At 37.4% G+C, this 20062-nt stretch overlaps 2 protein-coding genes across 2 annotated transcripts; one reads left to right on the top strand and one right to left on the bottom strand.

The window, feature by feature from the left end:
* The first annotated feature begins 2497 nt into the window (after positions 1–2497).
* On the top strand, positions 2498–16429 carry ex (FERM domain containing expanded). The gene is made up of 4 exons (XM_028322093.1): positions 2498–2654; positions 10487–10738; positions 11637–11716; positions 11820–16429. The coding sequence occupies exons 2-4, from the start codon at positions 10516–10518 to the stop codon at positions 15303–15305; spliced, it is 3789 nt and encodes a 1262-aa protein (XP_028177894.1). The 5' UTR covers positions 2498–2654; positions 10487–10515; the 3' UTR covers positions 15306–16429.
* Positions 15362–20011, bottom strand: LOC114365506 (4F2 cell-surface antigen heavy chain). Its single transcript, XM_028322095.1, has 3 exons — positions 19394–20011; positions 19086–19225; positions 15362–18997 (listed from the first exon to the last, which is right to left on the bottom strand). Exons 1-3 carry the CDS (start codon positions 19605–19607, stop codon positions 17513–17515), a joined length of 1839 nt encoding a protein of 612 aa, XP_028177896.1. The 5' UTR covers positions 19608–20011; the 3' UTR covers positions 15362–17512.
* Between the last annotated feature and the right edge of the window lie 51 nt (positions 20012–20062).

Genomic DNA, 20062 nt, shown 5'->3' with positions numbered 1-20062 from the left:
ATAGATATACTACTTATACTATGTAGGGTAAGGTGGGGCACAATGTTACACGGGGTACAATGTTACAATGCATATTTCTCCGTCCCTTTCTATTAGTTGTATGATGTTCAGCGGCTCAGTTCAGCAGCTCTTATGAGCTTGACAAACGTGTATACCAACATCATACAACTAATAGAAAGGGACGGAGAAATATGCATTGTAACATTGTACCCCGTGTAACATTGTGCCCCACCTTACCCTACTTATAGCATAAATAAATAAAATAAATCCCGCAATGATTGGTTTGCTCACTGATCTCAAACAGTGCGCGGTAACATTGTTCGTTCATTGAACAATTTTCAAATCAATCTATACCACACCACATAAGTACCACACCAACCCTAAAAAGCTTTGTGTAATAACAATGACAACTAATAAAATAGGAATAGGTACTTAAGTAGGTACGCTAAAATGTTTGTGCTTATCGTGCTCATCCCCGGGAATCGAACCCGCAAATGGCTGGGCCCTTATTAATAAAGTCAGAGGCTAGCCGTCTTTTAGCGTTAATACCGAGTCGAGATCCCCGGTCTCATGAGTCTCTAGTCTACTCACTTATCAGTCGCATTAAAACTGCCATCATCGTTCCATTCATTCCTGCTGCCCATTTCTTTTGAATCCTTAATATCAATAATGATCATACTCTTATGAACCGAACGTGAGCAGCTACCATTGTCACCAATCGCCAGGACATGTTGTGGTAAGGAGATAGGAGAACTATCGCATTTCTCATCCACCAGAATATGGTTGTAATTTTTTAACTCTATCAATCTGAATGCGACTCTATCACCAATGCTCCATTATCGATCGAAGACGTAGATCTTACCTATGGCTATGGACTCTACTATTTTAGGTAGGTACCTACTCCTTTTCAAACTTCCATCAGCTTCAGACTTGGCAAGATTTTCGGAAACTTCGTAGTCTAAGCGGTATTCTTATTTTAGGTACCTACGACGAGCTTTAGTAAAAAAACATACCAGAACCAAAGTACAGCTACTTTCCAGCATGTTATCATTTTGCAGTTGTTAAGCTTAGTTAGATAAAATAATCACTGTTTTTGCTACTTTCGTTACCTATTGAAAAAGATCTAGTAACTTGAAAATATAGGTACAAATTATTTGCGAAACAAACGTTACACGTGGAATATCGTGTATCCGCTCATCTAAAGCTGCTCTACCAGCTCGAGTAATTAACGAATGACGCAAATAGTAAGTTATTTGTCTCAGTCAAAGGTGATGATAGTCATGGTAATTATTATGAGCTATGAACCGCTATGTCACCTCAACTCGGTATGCACCGTGTCGCGTTTAGATACTAAATTATCTCACATCTTATTTATTTCTTGTTTTATGAAACAGGTTCTATGGAAAGGAATCTACCTTAATATGTCATTAAAATATTCATTAGTAATAAAAGGTGGAATCATCTTTAAAAATCATTTATTTAAAACCTAGATAAATTACGGCGGCTAATGCGTTTATGTCTTTTCTTGCAAGATTGAATCGGGCTGAATAAATTCAACATGTTTCTATTTAAAACCGCTTCCGACCGAATTCCTGTAAGTTTATTAAGGGAAATTAGGTAAGTAAATTATGTATTTTAGCTTTCATTATGTAGTACGATTTCCGAATAATGTTATAGGTAGTTACAAAAGTATCCTTACGCGGTAACAATATCAATATAAACGGATCATTTACTCAAAATCATAAACCCTAGTGACAAAAAGATAAGAAGCAAGCCGGGTCAGGCTCGTCTGGGGCCTCACTCTGGACATTTGGAAATTGTATTCATTTTAATAGGCAGAAGTTGACCGCTTGCATTCCGGCCGCGACGCCGCCGCCGAGTCGCGCGCGCAGTACACAAGGAGGCTCTGGCGGCTCCGGGCCGGTCCGCGCCGCGCCACTATCTTGCCGCATTCAGTGTTGCCAGAAGGTTACTTTTGTAACCTTTTAGGTTACTTTTGAACTGCAGTGGTTACTTTTAGGTTACACTAATGAAAAGGTTACTTTTAGGTGATTTTTCAGAAATTGTAGAATTAACTTTTACAGGTTATTCAGTAAAAAATATTAATAGTGACAATTTAAAAATGATGTCATAAAGTGCATTCAAACTTGAATTTGATTTATTATTTGTTAAAAAAAAATGAGTTTTCGCGAATGTTTTTCGATAATAAAACGCAAATCCATGAAACGTTTTTATACGACTGGTCACTTTTCGAATTTAGATGATCAATTGTATTCATTTTCCATCCATGAACAACCTTACACAATCATCGCTCCGAACCCCCCCCCCCCCTTATAAAGGTTACTTTTTATTCAAAAAGATTACTTTTTTTTATATTTCTGGTAACTTCTGACTAGACCCGACTGGCAACACTGGCCGCATTCCACCGCGCCCCGCGCGTGCCTTCGCCGAGCCCGAGCCCGACCCACGCGCCCGCGGCCCGCGCTGCGCTGCCGCTCAGTCGTTCTTGCGCGCTCATGGCCTCAGTGCGCCGCGAGAGCCAGTGCCGCCGCACCGCCGAGATCGCGCAACCTCAGTGAAGTGAAGTGCCAATGGATGCGGTTTACCAACGGATTTAGTGTTTACATTCGGCGGCTTGGATTTGTCTATTCATGGTGAGTTCTGTGCACACCCTCGGCGTTATGGACGGCGCATTGGATGCGCGCGCTTTCACGATGCGGCCACTTTCATTTTATACGCATAGCTCGAATTCCGTGCGCCCGCGCGGATCGCGCTGCGGCCGCTGACCCTGCGCGCCCTTCCTCTAGAGCAGCCACCAGGCACCATGCTCGCGGCGCGCGCCTGCCCGAGACATCCTAACTTTATCCAGAAGGGAACTAATGGCACCATTGCAGTAGTCTTAAAGACAAACCAGTAAAACAATTCAAAACTGGTTAGTCCTGACAGTTGGGGTAAGCAATTTCACAATGAACATTCTAATGTAGGTAATAACATCTTAATGACTTCAGAATTCTTGCCTTGTCTTAGTGACACGTAATTAAGAAGGAATGCAGGAAATTAATACTTTGAAGTTGCTTGAACGTAGGCAACAACAAGCCATCAAATCAAAGCCATAATCTGTCATCACATCACTAATGCAATAAAAACTTAATCACTGGAGTGGTCCGATAGAGCTCGGAACACGGGGCCCTGGGTTTGTTCTCAGGCGGGACATTGGATAGTTATTCGAATTCAATAACAATTGAAGTTAACCCAATAGCAGGATAAATAATTTTGATACTGAAGTATTCCTCTAGGGCTATCCGGCTATATTTCTAGAGGTAGAGCTAGATAGCGTTCATTCAGAGAATTAGGAAGTCAGGAAGAACACTCAGTCATCTTGTCACAAGAATGAGCTATTAATGGAATTCAAGTAGACAACACCTATTTAACTACACCTCTATGAGCACAGTGATTGATAAAGTAAATGATTCATTAACACATGAGTTCACATAACATAATAAACAGCTACGTCCGCGAGCGACCGCATTCCTCTGATAGCACGCCAAGTAAGTAAATATAAGTAGGTATACAAAGTTAGATGTCTTTAGGTACTCAAGATTCACCAAGCAAGCTCTTACTAGAATAGTAATAAAGGCCAGAATCGTACAGACTACTGGAGAGGAGAACGTATAATTACCAAAATTACGATACACATTTATATAATGGCGGTTTCGGTTGTGTTCCGGATAACTCAACTCAGAAACTGATTTTATTTATTGAAATCAAAATAATGTACCAATAGCGTAGTATTAAGACTATGGCTGTTTGGTTTTAATATCGCTCCCCTTAACTCTACCGTTACCAAACACGTGAGAAGGAAGACGAAATCCTGTCAGTACTGAAAAAAAAAGCTAACTACTATTTTTAATGGATTTTTCCCTTAAATACAACCAAAGGTTAAAGGTACAATTTTTCGGTTTTTCGCTTAATCCTCGGAAACTATGCGTCCTAGTGACATGATCAAATGACTACTATGAACCAAATAAAAGCTTATTAAATTTGCTACAGGTGATTTAGTCAAGTTTTTCTATATCTTGTATACCTAGTTTTCGCAGCATCTGCTCTAACAATGTTTCCATCAGGAGAAAATCGACTAAATCAACATTGAGCAAACATTCTAGACAAGCGGGAGCATGCAGCAGCAAAATGTTGACCTGACTAACGCATTTCTTGTACACTGATACCTTGGACGAATGAAACTGATACGCAACTAATGATACGATTAAGCCATTTCCATTAAAGTTTAGTTCAGACGGTAAACATTACCATTAATTGTGGATCGACGTATCAAATTCAAGTTAAGTATGTTGCCAGTAACAAGTTCCTAACGCTTAAAAAATTTATTACATCCCCTTAATTAAAGCTTCCTGTTTCATTTAACGTCGGCGGATGTCGAAATTTCTCACAAAAGAATTTGTCAAATATAAATAGGAAATAGGAAGCTATTGAATTAACAGATTATTGTACACATCGATCGTCCATAATCCCTAACAGACGCTTTCCATGGTAGGCACAAACATTTCAAAGATAAACAATATTTTAAGAATTTTTTAGATTGATATGTTTCTTATAGCAATAAGAAAGATAGGGCGTTCTAAATCTGCCTGGCTAGCTACCACCGTCTTCCCTAAGTCTGTCGCCATAACAACAATGTTACAGCATTGTTGTGTTCCGGCAGTTGGAGGTCAGATAGCCAGTTCCTCTGGATTGAGGATTGCGAATGAAGCTCGCTTCTAAGTTCGGTCCGATCATAATTTTCCGTAAAGTGAGATGCAGGCCAAGAGCTTTCTCGTTGTGGATAAAACAAATTACCTATTCCAAATCCCTTAGGTTGAATGGAGACGGCAAAGATTAGAATTGGCTTAAAAACTAGATTGATTAGTGATAAGTTATAAATCCTTTTACTGATCGTGAGCTTTAGAAGTCTAGACTGGTTGGAATGATAAGGAAAATTCGTGTTTTTATGCTTTTAAAAAGTGACTACAATATCAGATTAACAATAAGATAACTACCTAGAGACCTTTGACGATAAGAATCTGTCAGGCCAAGTTCAAAATCATGAGCCTTCAAAGAAAACTATATTCATTTCAAAATTGGCATTCTCTACTAGCTAAAGGAAGCAGGTAACTATTGACTCTGAACTGGATAATATATTATATGCTGTCCATTAGCAAAGAAACCCAACGATGTCGTCAATTGGCTAAATTGACTGTAAAAGATACCTAATTACCTACTCAAATCTTACGCAAAAAGTCCATGGTAACTGACAAGCCTTGCATTAGTATAATTTACTAGTTTTGGTCAACTAAATTACGTAAAAAGTTAGTTGTGACGATATGATTATTTAAAAAATTTTCGTTGTTTTGATCCCAATATCGCATAAATTCACGAATCGCCACAATATGAAGACAACGCTCTACCAACTGCTACCAAAACCACAGCCAAAACATACAAAACAGAAATACAAATAATTCTGAATGAAGCAAGAAGCACATTAATTTAGGTAGATCCATCCTCGATTTGAGAAAATGTTATTAAAATTCAAATGGACTACTTTTACTACCCTTTGAGTTGCATCAAGTATAATTAATTAAACAATGTGCTTAATGAAGCAAGATGGAAAACAAATCAGCTTATCGGATCGGATCAGGTACGGGAAAGGACAACTTTCGACACTAAAATAACTACTGGATGGCGAGCTTATCTACTCATTTTAAGCCTTGCGTTTTAGCATGATTTTGTCCACGATTTCTCTAATTTACCAGAGGCAAGTCGAGGACTAATATACCTCATGAATAAAAAAGAAAGGTACCTAACATCATTACAAAATAAACTAAAAATCCCTTCTAAGTAATTTCGCTATTAAGAAATCAAGAGAGCAGAGCACCAAGTTAAAACTAAAGAGTTATAAGAATAGACAACAGAAATACCTTAAACACCTTTACTCAATTAAAGGCTAACCTAACACACTTACTTGGTAAAAATCAGTTGCTTAGAAATGGAAATAATAAAAGTATAAACCCGTTTGAAAAACCTAACAGTACTTATCTTTGCTAATCTTTGCAGTCAAAGGATACGGACTTAAAAGCTTATAAATCATTCAAAACGGTACAGATATCATGACTTTTCAAAATCAGTGAAATAGGAAATTGGTAAAGCTGTTTTAACTTCAAATATTACAAGGACCCGGAGGAAAGGAATTACCTATGCTATGTTAATGATTTCAAAGTTTTAGTCTTCTCGTAATAATTTTAGTTACCACTTTCGAGTTCCGACTGATTGTGAGAATTTTATTATCTTTTTTTAATGAGACTAGCGCATGATGTGTTGTGTGCCTCTTGCTCTACATTTTTTTTTGACGACGTTTGTAGGTTAATACCTATTTACTTCTTAAAAAATCTGCATAATGTTCATAGATAATTATCAAAATCATCATAAGTTTTATAGAGACTAGCTTTGTCACATTGTTTATCCCAACTAAATTTAATAGAGCTTACTGATCAATAGAGCAAAGCTCCCTCCCAGACTCATCAACCTCATTGACAGTATCACCTTTGTTATAGTTATATTATCTTTTTATGTTGTTTTATTCTAACTCCATCCCAAAGACCCCAATTTAATTGACACTTTACATAAACCGCATGTACAGTCGCGGAATGAAAAGGTTCGTCACCTTAGTGTCGGTTTTCGCTTGCACTAGGTAAGAGTCAAACCTGCCAACATAACAGTGCAAGAAACAGTGCTGCTAACATTTAAATAAATATGACGTTTGCTAACGAATAAGGTTTTGCTTGTTTATTTTTCTATCCCATCAGTGCAATGCAATGATGACATTGACCAATTGACAATAGTTTTTTTTTATTTTATAAGAAATAATAATGGCAGGTTGAACCAACAAGAAGGTTTTAGTTTATCAATCATAATAATCTTCTTGACAAGATAAATCGTCAAACAACTTTGATCTGAATAATTTTGAACTTTACTGACGAACAGTTAAAGATTATTTTCTCTAACTCGAGATTATTCTGTAACATAGTTTCAAAACGTAATATGTGCTCGCGATTCGTTGAAGGAATCAATTTGAAAACTGACGAACCTTTTCATTCCGTGACTGTACCTAGATCGCTATCGACCCCCGGGGGTCGTTATAGACCACTTTGGATATCTAAGAATTTGAGCATATCACTAAAATCCGTATTCACAATCAACGTTCAAAGCTCGATTGTACTGAGATTAATAATGTAACTACTCTTCGGAATATTAACATTCAAAACCGCAATCTGTGCTTGAAATTGTTTCCAGTTTTGTGCTGCGTTGCTTGCTGTAAATTTTGTGACCGGAATTTCGCGATAGTTAACAAGTTGTCGTAACGTAGATCTCATTCATGGTTCCACCTACGATAAATTATTCGAGGTGTATTTGTGTCATCATGTTTGAATAAAATTTTGGATTTAGGTAGTTACCTAACCACTTGGTTAAGTTGTTGGAAATGAAAAACTGGGTAGTTAGATAAATGTACCTTAATAATAGATAGAGCAGACCATTTAGCTTTTTGTAACTCTAAGACTTGGGCCTATGCCCTAAATTGGGTAAAAATAGCTAGATGTATGGTCAGCAAACTGATTGACGATAAGCACTTCCTCAGCGGGTCCTCATAGTGTCGTTAATAGCTGTTACAGCTTACCTACTGAGTCTAGATCCTTTGAACTTGGACACATTTATGTAATCCGTGTTTAAACCAGTTACCTCAAAACGTGACCCTGTTCAAGATTTTGACCCTTATCATCTTGACAATTCATAAGTGTCAAACGTGGTGGCGAGATGTCGAAGTGGAGGCAACGTCGGCCTTTAGGTATGCGAGGACGCAAGATGCGGCCGGCGTCGGGGGAGGGGCGCTCGGCATGTGAAGGTCGTCCGCATTCCTCGCGTCGCCGTCCGCGGCTACCGCGCTTACGTAGCGCCCCCTCCCCCCTCCCCCCTCCCCGCGGCCCGCGCGTTGCGCCCGCGCCGACCGGTCTGCCCCCGCCCCGCTGCCTGACCGCCATCACAAACTATCGCGCATTTACTAAAACAAAAAACTTGTTCTTATGGCTATCAAGAGCTGAAGAGCCGCAGAGGTACCGGATGGGATGAAATTTATTCGCGTCTAGTTTTTTAGAACCTGATCTCGTGGTTCTACATTCCAATAAACGTTTTATAATAGGTGCCTACCTATCTTGCCATTGGAAATATTCGTGCGCTGCTCATTTGGCCAACCAATGTAATGAACCATGGTTTGAAATCGTTTCTTTATCTACCTTACCTACTTAAGACTTTCTTAGTTGTAGTATAAAATTTCTCACATTAATAAGTTTATCAATCATCATAATCCAAAGGCAGTACAAAACAAGTAAAGTGCCTAAACGTGTAAATATAGCCAACAATGTGAGCAAGGCAGCAGGTAGCAAAAAGGCGATTGTGTACAAAAGACGTTAATGGAATGCACAGATGGCGCAGATCCGACATTCTTGGGAATGCAGCCGCAGCCGCCCGGCAATAGGAAGAATATAATGTTGTGGATGCTATAGTTAATACAGCGCAGAGCGGATGTAACTCCAAATATCCTTGCGATGATGAAATTATTGCTGGATTGTTACTTACATTTAGAGAAGATTTTTTATAGAAACACTTAGGATAGAACGAATTTGATGAATTTTTCATTAACAAAGATTTTAAAGAAAAAAATAATGTAACTATCGCACCAGTTTAATACCTAGATGAGGATGAGGAGCTAAACTCACCCAAAAAATGTCTTGGATGATGGCTGTTGAGCCATCAAAGTTATTATAGCCTGACCAGGAACATCAATGATATTATATAAAAACAAAAGCAGATATGTTATAAGCGCTCGCGCTGTGAATACTCAAATACGTCCCAATTGGGACGTCTTGTGTTTAGTCTTCGTGTGGCCAGCGTCGTGCGCAATCGCGTGCGTACCACACCGTAAGTTCCTGTGTTCTTACCAAAATAAATAAAAAATGCCATCGTGTGTGTACCAATTATGACTCTAACGTAAACAAAATACAAGGGATCTCTTACCACATGTGATTATGCAAAATTATTTAGTATTTATATTTTTTAATTATTTATGCAAACAATCAAGACGCCATCGCGTCATGCGCCATGTTCAAGTTAAGAAAGAGAAAGCGATCTTGTTTTGACGTTAGAGCGATAAGGATGCGTGCGCTGCGGACATAGATTAGTTAGTGCAGAATCGTTAAAACTATAGCTATCTCTTTCATTTGCGTGCTATTTCGTATCTTTTGTTTCACTTATCAGTTACATTTGTCAATGTGTGCAATTTGGAATAGCTCGGCACGGATTAAAATCGTAATTTCTATGAACGTAACATATCTATAGTTCTGTAATATCATTGAGGAACATAAAAACCCTGGCACAGAGGCGCTTCAATTGCATTTGATAGTGCAACACTGAGTACAGTCGTACATGTGTTAAATTAAATTAAATTAATAGGCTAAATTTATGTATCAGGATTCAGGATTACGGGCTAATTTGATATTATCATAAACTAACGAAAAATAACTAAAGAAATTAGTACCATTAGTTTTCCGCAACATGGCGAGGGTTTTTATGTTCCTGGTCAGGCTATACAAATTTTGAATTGAATTTGGAGAACAGACTCCTCAAATCAAGATCAAAACTCTTTCTAAAGAATTACATTGAGATAACCATTTCGATACAGAATTTGACAATAATGCAAAACTCTATCAAAAGAAAGATCAATCACATTGAGAGAAAGAATACCATTTCAGAAATGGAATGAGTTCCAGAATGGGAAATTGCTTAAATGATATTGAAACGTGGATAGGATATTGAAATGTGAGAGATGAAGGTTTATAACCTTTCGAACCTCATTTCGTAGCTTACATCGTAATGCCGAAGTGCATAGTACTACCAATAACGTTAAAAACTCAAACGCATTAAATATTTTTTGTCCGTACACTAGGCTTAAACACTAAACTCTAGCTAGAGATAGATAATCCTTTTACTCTAACTAATCTATTTCTTGAAATTTTTGTTTTTCTTTTATGTATTGCTTGTTATTTTTTCCTCGTTATATCCATTCTTGTCCTTAGCTCATTGCACCTAAATTAGTTACCTAACTGGTTTGCAGAATAACGACTAAACTACGTCAAATATTTTAACCATTATTCCTCTTCTTCTTCTTTTCGTGTCGACAACAAACCTACACAGCGTCAGCCCAAAACTCCGCCACAAGAGTGGCGTTGTCAGTAGCACTCATCAAATCCTCCTGAGTGCAGTTGCTTGGGCACTCAGGGCACGACATCAGGTGCTTCATCGACTAGGGAACAAAACCTGATATTAACCATTATTAATTAGGTATTGCCAACACCAAACTGACAAAATAAATTAATTGTTCCAGAGCGAGTAACAGTGGTATCGAGATGCGACATGCGTGCTCTGTGTTCGGTTCGCGGGCCGCTGGGCGGAGAGACGCGTGCGCTCGGCGCCGGCGCACGCCTGCTCGCGCTGCGCATGCCCGGCCAGCCTCAGCCGCTGCACTTCGTCGTGGAAGCCAAGGCGAGGGTGAAGGAGCTCAAGTCACAGGCCAATGCGCACGCGCAACTACAAGGCATGATCGACATGGATCTCTTCGGATTGGCTGTACTGCAAAGTAAGTTTCATCCAAATTATGCATCTGCTCCAAATTTCAATTCTATCACAGTTGAATTGCTTCTATTTCTTGTGATCCCCTCGGTAGTTAGTCTCTTCTATTTCTAAACAAAGTCTGTCATTTCTTTGATCTTCTTACGCTGCAAGTGTTTTTTGACGATCTTCTGTATTACCTTGATTGTATGGTACCTACCACTGCCTTGATGGTCGTAACTTATTCATTAGGTAATCTAAAAATAGAATAGTCCTTTATCTTCTNCCGCGGCTTCGCCCGCGTGGAATTTTGTCTGTCACAGAAAAACTTTATCGCGCGCGTCCCTGTTTCAAAAACCGGGATAAAAACTATCCTATGTTCTTTCCCGGGACTCAAACTATCTCTATGCCAAATTTCATCAAAATCGGTTGCGAGGTTTAAGCGGGAAAGCGTAACAGACAGACAGACAGACAGACAGACAGAGTTACTTTCGCATTTATAATATTAAGTTGGGATTAGTTGGGATTATTATGTTTGGAACGTTTATAAAATGCGTCTCTCATCTTTTATTCGGATCAATTAGTACCTATATGAAACGGTATTGCATTTGCTATTTGGACTAGAACCTAATGGTACTCGCTATGTAAAGCAAACCAAATCTGTCAGCTAATAATAAAGATAATAATGGTTCTAATCGTCAGTCGTCACGTTATGTGCGAATCAACATCTAGGTACCTCACACAAATACACAATGCAATAAGTACATCCCGTGCGTCATGCATGCAAATAACAAAACGCGCTATCCTTGGACCGTGTTATCAGCTAGTCGTTAATTATACCACATTCTAAACACAAAACACACAACTTATCTCTATTCATATAATTTTAGTGAACAATTTTACAGTTGTTGTTTTTTTCCTTTCAGATGGAGAATATTTATTCGTTGATTTAGAAAGCAAACTATCAAAATATGCGCCAAAGAGTTGGAGATCATCTCATACACATGTAAGTTTATCTAACTTCATCCAAATCTATATCAGTAAATTTTTAATTTGTTGTATTGGATCACCATGTGCATGTAATTTACTTTTGACTGTTCTTTTTTCAGGGCTTGGACGCAAATGGGAAGCCACTTCTGGAATTACATCTGGTGGTTCAATTCCACGTTGAAAGTCCACTGCTCCTTCACGACGAGATTGGGCGTCATCTTTACTTCCTGCAGCTCAGGAGTAACGTGCAATCGCGGGATACACTACCCGCTGAAATACTCCTTTTGCTGACTGGTCTAGCTTTGCAAGCCGAGTATGGCGATGCAGCAGACTACGAAGACCGTGACTACTTCAAGGTGGAAGAGTATGCGCCCACGTCGCTCACGGGAGATTGGGTTGCTTCAGCTATGCGTGCGTGTCACAGAGAACATCGGGGTCTCTCTAAAATAGACGCCGAAACCAGATTCATACGTGAAGTCTGCCTCCTTCCTGATACTATCAACTCGCATCGCTATAGGCTCAAACAATCAAAAACAGAATCCGATCCCGGAACGGTATGGCTACTTGTGACTGCAAAAGGCATAAAAATACTTCCTGACAATGGACCGCTATCAGATTTCATTTGGAGTGCTATAGGAAAATTAAGTTTCGACAGAAAAAAGTTCGAAATAAGAACAGAAGAAGGAAAAATCACATTATATTCTTCAAGTGAGGAAAAATGTAAATATTTATTTTCCCTATGTAAAGAAACTCACCAATTTTCGATGAAGATAGCTCCGAAGTTAAACGAAATTTTGAGAAAAGAGGAGGAGGAACGGAAAAATTGTTATGGATACTCAAAACCATTAAATTTTCAATACAACCCAAGTAATAAAAATGAACAAAGAATATCAGTGATATCCTCAACTAGTTCAAATACAACGTCCGGAATCGTAAGCGATAGAGTTCAGTCTGAAGACGAACTAGAAATTATGATTGATTCACCTCCTGCTCCATCAACTGAAAGCTTGGCATTTGCTCATTTATTAGACTTTTCAAACTCATATTTTATCCGGCACATGCCCCAAGAAAACCAACCACTAAGTAAGACGTCATCTTTACAAATGCAGAAGTCAAAAGGTCGAGTTAAGAAGAGTAATGAGAACGAAACTTCTACTAGTAGTAAAAATGATGCTAGTTCAGCAGATGTCAGTCAAAATCCAACAAATCAATTAGATGAAACTACTTCTTTACCTGATCAAAGTATGACAGAAAGTGATAGCCCGGTCTCTAATAAATTAAAGTGTACTGGATCGCAATGTTCATCATCATGCAGTACAGTAATAATGGCCAGGGCCGGCCTAAGTGCATTGAGCAGAGCGTCTAATGCAAGTAGTTTGGAACTTGGATACAGTCACACGGCACAAAATTCCATGCTCAGTGACAACAGTACCGTTGGCATAGATGTAGAATACTCCCAAGACACAGCTTCAGCATTATACGATGGTTTGGGACAACCGGTGACTGTGGCTGCTTCAAGTGAAACTAGTGGAGTTTATACAATGGGAAGTTCGGAACTTACAGCGCGATCAAAAATGGATACATTATCTGAAGACAGTAGAACAGATTATAGTGTACCAAGATTTGATAGTTATAAGTTATCTAAAGACAATGATCTAGCTGACTTTGATAGTGTTTCTTCTATTTTAAAAAATAAATCCGAAAGATCTAGTCATTCAACAAACACATTGAGATTACAAGCTGCTTTACCTAATGCTGATTGTGTTGATGGTGCTACTAATTTCTCAAATCAAAAACACAATGAAGATGAAAACGTTTTCAGAGAGCGCACAAACTCCAATGTAAGTGCGACCTCATTTCATGGGGACGGTAGCGATCCAACGGATAATAAACATAATCTTCTCACAGCTAGTGAACTAAGCGACCTGATTGTCGGCCGAGGAGTATATCCAAAGAGTCAGTCCGTAAGCGACACTCTTGATTCGGTATCTGATTACGTCAGATTACCACTACCGTTTAGCGGAGATAGTTATATCCAAGGACACGAAGATACTGCCCCTTCGGATGACAACTATCCTAATAATATGTTTTTCGATCGTCCTCCCACACCTCCGACCAGAACTGATAGTCGGAAACTCCTTAATATGTCTCTGCCAAATATTTTAGACATTGATAATACCCCAGCACCGGTTCGAACTGCCTTCCCAGACAAACCTCCACCTCCTTACGAATACAATCATAAAACGTTATCACAATACGCACAAAGTCCTGTTAAAGCACCGCCTGCTTATCCAGGAACATCATCGTCGTCATCAGCTATATCAATAAGACAAGCAGAAAAAGAAGAAGTGGCAGCTCGGGTAGTAACTTCAAAACCTATGATCACAATTCTTAAAGCTGAAGCAGGTGAAGTTAACTCATCAAGTGAAAGAACGTTTGCAAGTCCAATGGTATTGGAACACAGGTTTCAAAAGTCAAAACGTCACCAAGCGTCTAGCCGCAGAGCTGAAAGGTCAAAACTGGCTCAAGGAATCAATAATCTCTCTCCATCAAGAGAGCCACATGGGGTAGATTCTAATGTTCTCGTGGCTATGATGAAACTGCCCCCACCGCCACCACCACCTCGCAGAACGAGACTGCCTCCTCCACCCCCGGCCGCAAGATTACCGCCTCCGCCGCCACCACACAATCCTATGTTCCATCAACAGTTGTACAGTGACGTTGATTACGTCTATTATCCCATGCAAGATCCAGCCATATCACAACAAAATTACCTCGATCACAAATTAACGGAAACACGTGTGTCTAACATGCACAAAACAAGCCTGCAATATAGAAGTACGCCATACCTATCTACATCACTATCGGCATCGTCCATGTATGGATCAATACAGAATCTTTCAGACTCTTATGTACAACTCCCAGGAGCACGTACAAGCTGGTATTCTTTGACAAGCAGAACTTCACTGAGCAATCATTCTATAAATCTTGAAAGACCTCCATTACCAACACGCATAGCTGATTTCCCAAGTTTCTCGAGAGCTAAATCTGACGAGAATATACTGAATCCGAGAGAGCCACCCCCGGTCAAAATGAGACGCATGCCTCCGCCTCCACCTCCTCCGTATGAACACAAGAAGAAGCTCCCTACACACTTAAAAGAAATTCCTCTTAGTAGAAGTGATGCCAGTGTTAGCAAAACAAAAGACACAAAGTGTGATTTGGACATCAAAACCCTTCGAGAAAAAAGCAAGAATCTCGACTTGCCCCTCATAGCAGCATTGTGTAACGATCGATCGCTGTTAAAACAAACTAAAGCGTTTGGTGCTCCAAAGTTAAGTAAACAGACAGGTAGTGACTGTGAAAGTGAACGTAAGTGTGCCAAGACCGTTCAAAACACCACCGACAGTTTAGATCGTAAGAAACAGGAGAGTGTCGATAAAAGAACTACCGCTAGTTCTCAAAAAAAGATATTAGTTAGAAATCCTACGGATAAACTTCCAGCTTTACCAAGTTCTGAAAATCACACACCTAGAGCTATGTCTAATACCTATGTAATGCATCCAAGTGTAATTAAAAGTAAGAAAACACAATCTAGTTCATGACATCACGAAAAAAATAATAACAGCACATACTTGTGAATCCTTCCAGTGCTATGAGCTTTTATCCACCGAATTTACAATGCATAAAAATAAAAGACTGAAATACAATAGACGCCTAATACTTTTGAGCTTTTACTAAATTTAAATCAATGATAAACCCTTACTAAAACAGTACAAGACATGATTCGCACGTAGGTACTTATTATGGAAATGTACATGCGATTGTGTAAAAATTGGTGTATTTTAGATACTAAAACATTTTTAACATGTTAGGCTAAGGAGTTTCTCACGGACTCAACTTTACTTCAACATTTTTAAAGTCACAATTCGTTAATGTATACAAAATATGTAGCTTTTTTTTAAAATAGATGAGCAAACTTGACTCATTAAAACTTACTAAAATCTCATAACTATGATCTGCCAATACTTTGCTCATGCTATGAGAAAACAGACGGGTATAATGACATTTAGAAAAAGCCAAACACTTTAAATTATATAACATAATCGTAATATAATACAAATATTACATATTTGAATCCCAAGAGATAAGTATGAGATTAAAATAACACATTCTCTATCACTAAAGAAAACAATTTGCATGTTTGGTCATTTCTAAATGAACACATTTTTTGAGTATGTACCTATTTACTAAGACATGAAAGACATCAGCAGCACATAAGACTAAATATTTTTTGTAAAATAATAGCACATGATACGACCATTTTAGCTTGATGTGCTGTTGTCTTACACCCGTATTCACAATTCTTGCTTAAGTGAAACAGCAAATCGAACGCACAGCGTTGAATAGAGCTCTGTGATTAGTTTGTATGTCACCCTGTGCGTTCACACTCACTGTAAGACCTCATAGTTGAATACGGTCGTTAAAAACTTTAACTTCTTGTACACAATCATCAATAGTTCCAGAATTATTCATTATAATTATTGGAAATAGCTAAATGGTACCTAAAGATGTTATTTTAATCATAGTGAAATTAAAAATATGCACGACATTCCTTATTAAGACTGAATAACTACATTAACTATTTGGTTTTACTTTTGTCATTGTTATTTTAGATTAACTTTAAGTAAAAATCAAGTTCCTCGCTTTTCGTGAGATATTAGAGAAAACACATCAAAATCGATACAGTAGTTTATAAACTATACGTAACTATTAAATAACTGTGCCTATACAGACAAATGAGTGAAATACAGCAAAGACTTCAATTTATAATAATGTATGGATCACTATAAATAAGTAAATTAACAAGTTTAAACAAATCATGGCATTTGACCAAAGTGTGGGAAAAGGATCAACATACATTATCATCATTTTCTTTTCAACTTGGTAATTTACACTTAGTCTCAAGTAAATTGTTAGGTATAAGACCATCACATTTTCGATAATTATTTAAACATTTCATTTTAATGTGTTAATGCATAAAAATTAAAAACTCTATCTTTTATAAAAAAAAATGTACTCCACATTTTTTGCCTGTTAAGATTATGTTTATGTAACTAAGTTTAAAAAAATGTCTGGAAACTAAACTTTGGAGTCATGTCATTGGCACTAATTATTATCATTAACACTAAGTAATTAAATGATAAAAGCAAATATCAACAACTATTTATTAATACATTTTCACTATGTGTACATAATAATGTCATACATACTAAGTACATAATTATTTGTTTCCAATGTGTACAAATGTATATTTTTGTAAATATATGAATTTTAATTGTTTTGACTATTTCAATTCTTAAGCCCATAATAATATCTTTGGTATAAAATAGGACATTGTCTACACTACATGACACACAGATCTACTGAAATATCTAAAATACATAAATAAACATATACTTTGGTATTCAACATTACAATAGTTGGTAACTCTTATTAACAAAATTGAGATGATTTAAATAACAGTCATTGGCTATTAAAAATATACTAGTTAGGAATAAAAAATCTAATTAAATAATACTTGGTAAATATATGCTATAAAAGTTAATAGCATAAACAAAACAGGGATTTTTTATAACAATTAGGTACAATTTTTCTCTATATACCTAGTAGAATTCAAACTAAAAACTCGCATAATTAAGCACATTATTTTCTATTTAAGTAACAACATTTATGCACAAAAGTAACTGGATAAAAGATCAAGTCAATACTGATTAAGAAACGAGATTCAATTTTTAAAGTGTAAGGTTTTTTACTTATCCAATTTTAATATGAAAGCTGAATTGGGTGGAAAAGTAACCTGATCAAAATACAACACTTGACCAATCAGAGATGCATTGGTACCAGCAACTACCATACCACCATAAAACATGGTAGACAAATCAGTTGTTATGGGAAAGTTTCCAAGGTTACCAACAAAAACACAAGTATTTCTACGAGGGTACCAACGCTCAATGACCACTAAATTCTCATCAGTTTTCCGTATATCCATATTTTTAAGGTTAAAACCATCTTTGTAAATAGCCCTTAAATATATTGTTGGAGTGTTCAGTCTCACTTCCATAAAAGTTTTGATTACATCCAAGAAATGATACTTAGGTGTGGAAGAAGATTCTGAATTCCATGGCAAAACTACACTATTATCAGATTTCTCATTATTAGGAAACTTCATTGGCACTAGATTGTGAACATCTTTATGTTCATGAAAATCTACTTCAACTGTCTCATTAGACAGCCCTGTTAGGCCTATTTCATCTCCATAAAATATACTGATAGTTCCAGGTAAAACCAATTCAAGAGCAATCAGAGCCAAAGTATTGTTCAGATGTTTGGTGGAAATCCTCTCACTTCCAATATCTCCAATGTTCCAATGGACCCAGGGATAATGAGGCTTTGCCCAGAGGGTTCCAGTTATCACATTTTCAATTCTATTTTTTAATTTATTAATGCCATCATTCATATTTAAATGAACATCAATTAAATCAATTCTGGACATCATAACTTTGAGAGATTCATCTTTAGCTTTTGAATAAGCTTTTTCACTAGCAATAAGTATTTTCTCAGAACCTATAACAAACTTCCAGAACTGCAAGGATTTTCCAAAATTTGTGTCATCAACATATTTCTCAAGGTCTTTTAAATAAAAACCATCAACAGTTTTATTTAATGCCCAGAAAGCCAGCGCCTGAGATGTTTCATCTAAATTCCTATCAATTGAATGATTGTTTAATGAGCTAGTGGGGACCAGTGAATTGACTGGAAGGTCAAGAATCAAATACATATTTCGTTTATGGACTGCTTCAACTAGGTCTTCAAAATCTTTATGTGTGCCAACACTTCTTGCAAGCTGCACAGAGGAAGTTACATTATAGTATTGTACTGGGTAATTATCAGCAGTAAATATATAATTGAGGCGAATTGCTGAAACACCTAGGCTCTGAATATAATCCAGTTTTTTAACCAGACCTTTCAAGTCTCCAGTTCCATCATCATTTGAGTCTTGGAAACTGGCAGGAAATACTTCATAAAATACTTTGCCGTGGTACCAAGGTAGATCAGGATTGCATTCCTTAGGGATGGTTACGACCATTGCAATGATTGCACCAAGGCAGGCCACAAGTCCTGACAGAACAACCCATAACAAGACTTTCCTAATTACTCTCCAATTCCAGTTGACAAAATCAGGTAACTTTCTGTTGTTTACATTCACATTTCCATTCAATTTGCTATCTTCAGTCTGAAACAATAGAAATCAAAGTATTTTTAAATTATCTTGCCAAATAATAAAATATGCATTTAAGATAATCATTAAAGTTATAGCTTACAGGTCCCAAAATAAGATCTCCATTTTTGCTTAAAGTTTGGTAATCCAACATGCTTATATTGTTTATCAGTTGTGCACTGACAGGATCTTGGACAACAGAATTAGAGTCGGCGGAAGAACTGGAATCACCTGCAGAAGCATCTGAAAGTAAAATGTCTGCATTAATGTTGATTAAGCCAGAATTTGGTTGTAGTATTTTAAAGTAAATAATTTATACTTTGTTTTAAACAAAACATTTTAGTCTACTGGCTCGAAATCAAGCACACATCTCTTGCCACACATGTACATGAAGTGTTTTTGGATACTTACCAGAATTTTGCGAGTTCGCCATATTTGCATCGTCGTTGATGGTTAGGAATGGTCGCTCCTCCATTTCTTCAGATAGAGGATGTTTAAAATCCAGTGGAGTCGGACTTGGGGTAGTGGGCAGAAGCAGACACGTTGAAGATTTAACTCCTCGTAAGTAATCCAAAGTTTCAACATCTCCAGGCTCATTACTACTGTTTTCCGGAAGTTCATTCATTGTAATAGAAAATTTGTCTAAAGTATGATGCCACGACTGTATTCACTTTTAACCTTACTGCCTAAGTTTAACTGCAATGTTAAATAATTATAGGCACTGGATAAAATACAGGGTTAATCTATTTTGGGATCATTTTTCAACTTCCAACAAAAGTCACGAAAAGTGCGACCAACCAAGGAATTTGTGACAGTGACAGTGACAGCAGTTTTTTTTTTTTTTGGTTCTATCCCTTTGCAGGAAAAGGTACTATGCTATACAGCCAAGTCTTTGGTTTTTATTTTTCTGGGTTTTTTGGAATGGATCAATTCAAGTCTGCCTCGACGTGTATTGCCAACATCTAAAAAAAAGAACAAGAAAATGGATCAATTAAAAATCTAACTATAAAATCGATATGATCGATCGTATCAAATTATGATATCGTATCGCCGCCGACAATATTATATAGGTACGTCTCT

The sequence above is a fragment of the Ostrinia furnacalis genome, unplaced genomic scaffold (genome assembly GCF_004193835.3).
Source record: "Ostrinia furnacalis isolate ACB-3 unplaced genomic scaffold, ASM419383v2 OfSCF7594, whole genome shotgun sequence".
Lineage (NCBI taxonomy): Eukaryota > Metazoa > Arthropoda > Insecta > Lepidoptera > Crambidae > Ostrinia > Ostrinia furnacalis.
The sequence above is the reverse complement of the archived record's forward strand: the minus strand, read 5'-3'. Positions and strand labels throughout refer to the sequence as shown.

Bases quoted from the DNA above. Each gene is read 5' to 3' on its own strand.
- ex (XM_028322093.1), top strand. From the start codon at position 10,516: ATGCGTGCTCTGTGTTCGGTTCGCGGGCCGCTGGGCGGAGAGACGCGT. The intron at 10,739-11,636 runs GTAAGTTTCATC...TTTTCCTTTCAG, and splicing joins CGGATTGGCTGTACTGCAAA to ATGGAGAATATTTATTCGTT. The intron at 11,717-11,819 runs GTAAGTTTATCT...TTCTTTTTTCAG, and splicing joins GGAGATCATCTCATACACAT to GGCTTGGACGCAAATGGGAA.
- LOC114365506 (XM_028322095.1), bottom strand. From the start codon at position 19,607: ATGAATGAACTTCCGGAAAACAGTAGTAATGAGCCTGGAGATGTTGAA. The intron at 19,226-19,393 runs GTAAGTATCCAA...TTTTACTTTCAG, and splicing joins GGCGAACTCGCAAAATTCTG to ATGCTTCTGCAGGTGATTCC. The intron at 18,998-19,085 runs GTAAGCTATAAC...CTATTGTTTCAG, and splicing joins GAGATCTTATTTTGGGACCT to ACTGAAGATAGCAAATTGAA.